This window comes from Emiliania huxleyi, assembly GCF_000372725.1.
Source record: "Emiliania huxleyi CCMP1516 unplaced genomic scaffold EMIHUscaffold_561, whole genome shotgun sequence".
Classification (NCBI taxonomy): Eukaryota; Haptophyta; order Isochrysidales; family Noelaerhabdaceae; genus Emiliania; species Emiliania huxleyi.
The window spans coordinates 5,214-7,070 of NW_005197794.1; the positions used below are offsets into that span (position 1 = coordinate 5,214).

General features: G+C 71.3%; 1 protein-coding gene across 1 annotated transcript; it reads left to right on the top strand.

Moving 5' to 3' along the window:
* Positions 1 to 453: 453 nt before the first annotated feature.
* EMIHUDRAFT_247242 (hypothetical protein) lies at positions 454 to 810 on the top strand (the record flags this gene model as incomplete). The annotated part of the gene is made up of 1 exon (XM_005765158.1): positions 454 to 810. The coding sequence occupies one exon, from the start codon at positions 454 to 456 to the stop codon at positions 808 to 810; it is 357 nt and encodes a 118-aa protein (XP_005765215.1).
* Between the last annotated feature and the right edge of the window lie 1,047 nt (positions 811 to 1,857).

The following is a 1,857-nucleotide window of genomic DNA, read 5'->3' on the forward strand; positions in this document are numbered from 1 at the left end:
TCTTCGTCTCCTCGAGGCCGCCTCAAGTGCGCCTCGTCTCGCTCTTCGTCTACTCGAGCCTCGTCTCGTGTGCCGCCTCGTGGGCGGGGTGGCGTGGCGGGCGGCTGTCTCTGCCGCCGCCTCGACGTGGGCGGCGTGGCGGGTTGGCGGCTGTCTCTGCCGCCGCCTCGAGTGCGCCTCGTCTCGCTCTTCGTCTACTAGAGCCTCGTCTCGTGTGCCGCCTTGTGGGCGGCGTGGCGTGGCGGGCGGCTGTCTCTGCCGCCGCCTCGAGTGAGCCTCGTCTCGTTCTTCGTGTACTCGAGCCTCGTCTCGTGTGCCGCCTCGTGGGCGGCGTGGCGTGGCGGGCGGCTGTCTCTGCCTCCCGCCTCGAGTGAGCCTCGTCTCGCTCTTCGTCTCCTCGAGGCCGCCTCGAGTGCGCCTCGTCTCGCTCTTCGTCTACTCGAGCCTCGTCTCATGTGCCACCTCGTGAGCGGCGTGGCGTGGCGGGCGGCTGTCTCTGCCGCCGCCTCGAGTGAGCCTCGTCTCGCTCTTCGTCTACTCGAGCCTCGTCTCGTGTGCCGCCTCGTGGGCGGCGTGGCGGGCGGGCGGCTGTCTCCGCCGCCGCCTCGAGTGAGCCTCGTCTCGCTCTTTGTCTACTCGAGCCTCGTCTCGTGTGCCGCCTCGTGGGCGGCGTGGCGTGGCCGGCGGCTGCCTCTGCCGCCGCCTCGAGTGAGCCTCGTCTCGCTCTTTGTCTACTCGAGCCTCGTCTCGTGTGCCGCCTCGTGGGCGGCGGACGCGATGGGCGGCCGTCTCTGCCGCCGCCTCGAGTGAGCCTCGTCTCGCTCTTCGTCTACTCGAGCCACGCCTCGTGTGCCACCTCGTGGGCGGCGTGGGGGGCGGGCGGCTGTCTCTGCCGCCGCCTCGAGTGAGCCTCGTCTCGCTCTTCGTCTACTCGAGCCTCGTCTCGTGTGCCGCCTCGTGGGCGGCGTGGCGGGCGGGCGGCTGTCTCTGCCTCCGCCTCGAGTGAGCCTCGTCTCGCCCTTCGTCTACTCGAGCCTCGTCTCGTGTGCCGCCTCGTGGGCGGCGTAGCGCGCGGGCGGCCGTCTCTGCCGCCGCCTCGAGTGAGCCTCGTCTCGCTCTTCGTCTACTCGAGCCACGCCTCGTGTGCCACCTCGTGGGCGGCGTGGCGGGCGGCTGTCTCTGCCGCCGCCTCGAGTGAGCCTCGTCTCGCTCTTCGTCTACTCGAGCCTCGTCTCGTGTGCCGCCTCGTGGGCGGCGTGGCGGGCGGGCGGCTGTCTCCGCCTCCGCCTCGAGTGAGCCTCGTCTCGCCCTTCGTCTACTCGAGCCTCGTCTCGTGTGCCGCCTCGTGGGCGGCGTGGCGTGGCGGGCGGCTGTCTCTGCTACCGCCTCGTGTGAGCCTCGCCTCGCTCTTCGTCTACTCGAGCCTCGTCTCGTGTGCCGCCTCTTGAGCGGCGTGGCGTGGCGGGCGGCCGTCTCTGCCGCCGCCTCGAGTGAGCGCGTCTCGCTCTTCGTCTACTCGAGCCTCGTCTCGTGTGCCGCCTCGTGGGCGGCGTGGCGTGGCGGGCGGCCGTCTCTGCCGCCGCCTTGTGTGAGCCTCGTCTCGCTCTTCGTCTACTCGAGCCTCGTCTCGTGTGCCGCCTCTTGGACGGCGTGGCGTGGCGGGCGGCTGTCTCTGCCGCCGCCTCGAGTGAGCCTCGTCTCGCTCTTCGTCTACTCGAGCCTCGTCTCGTGTGCCGCCTCGTGGGCGGCGTGGCGTGGCGGGCTGCTGAATCTGCCGCCGCCTCGAGTGAGCCTCGTCTCGCTCTTCGCCTACTTGAGCCTCGTCTCGTGTGCCGCCTCGTGGGCGGCGTGGCGGGC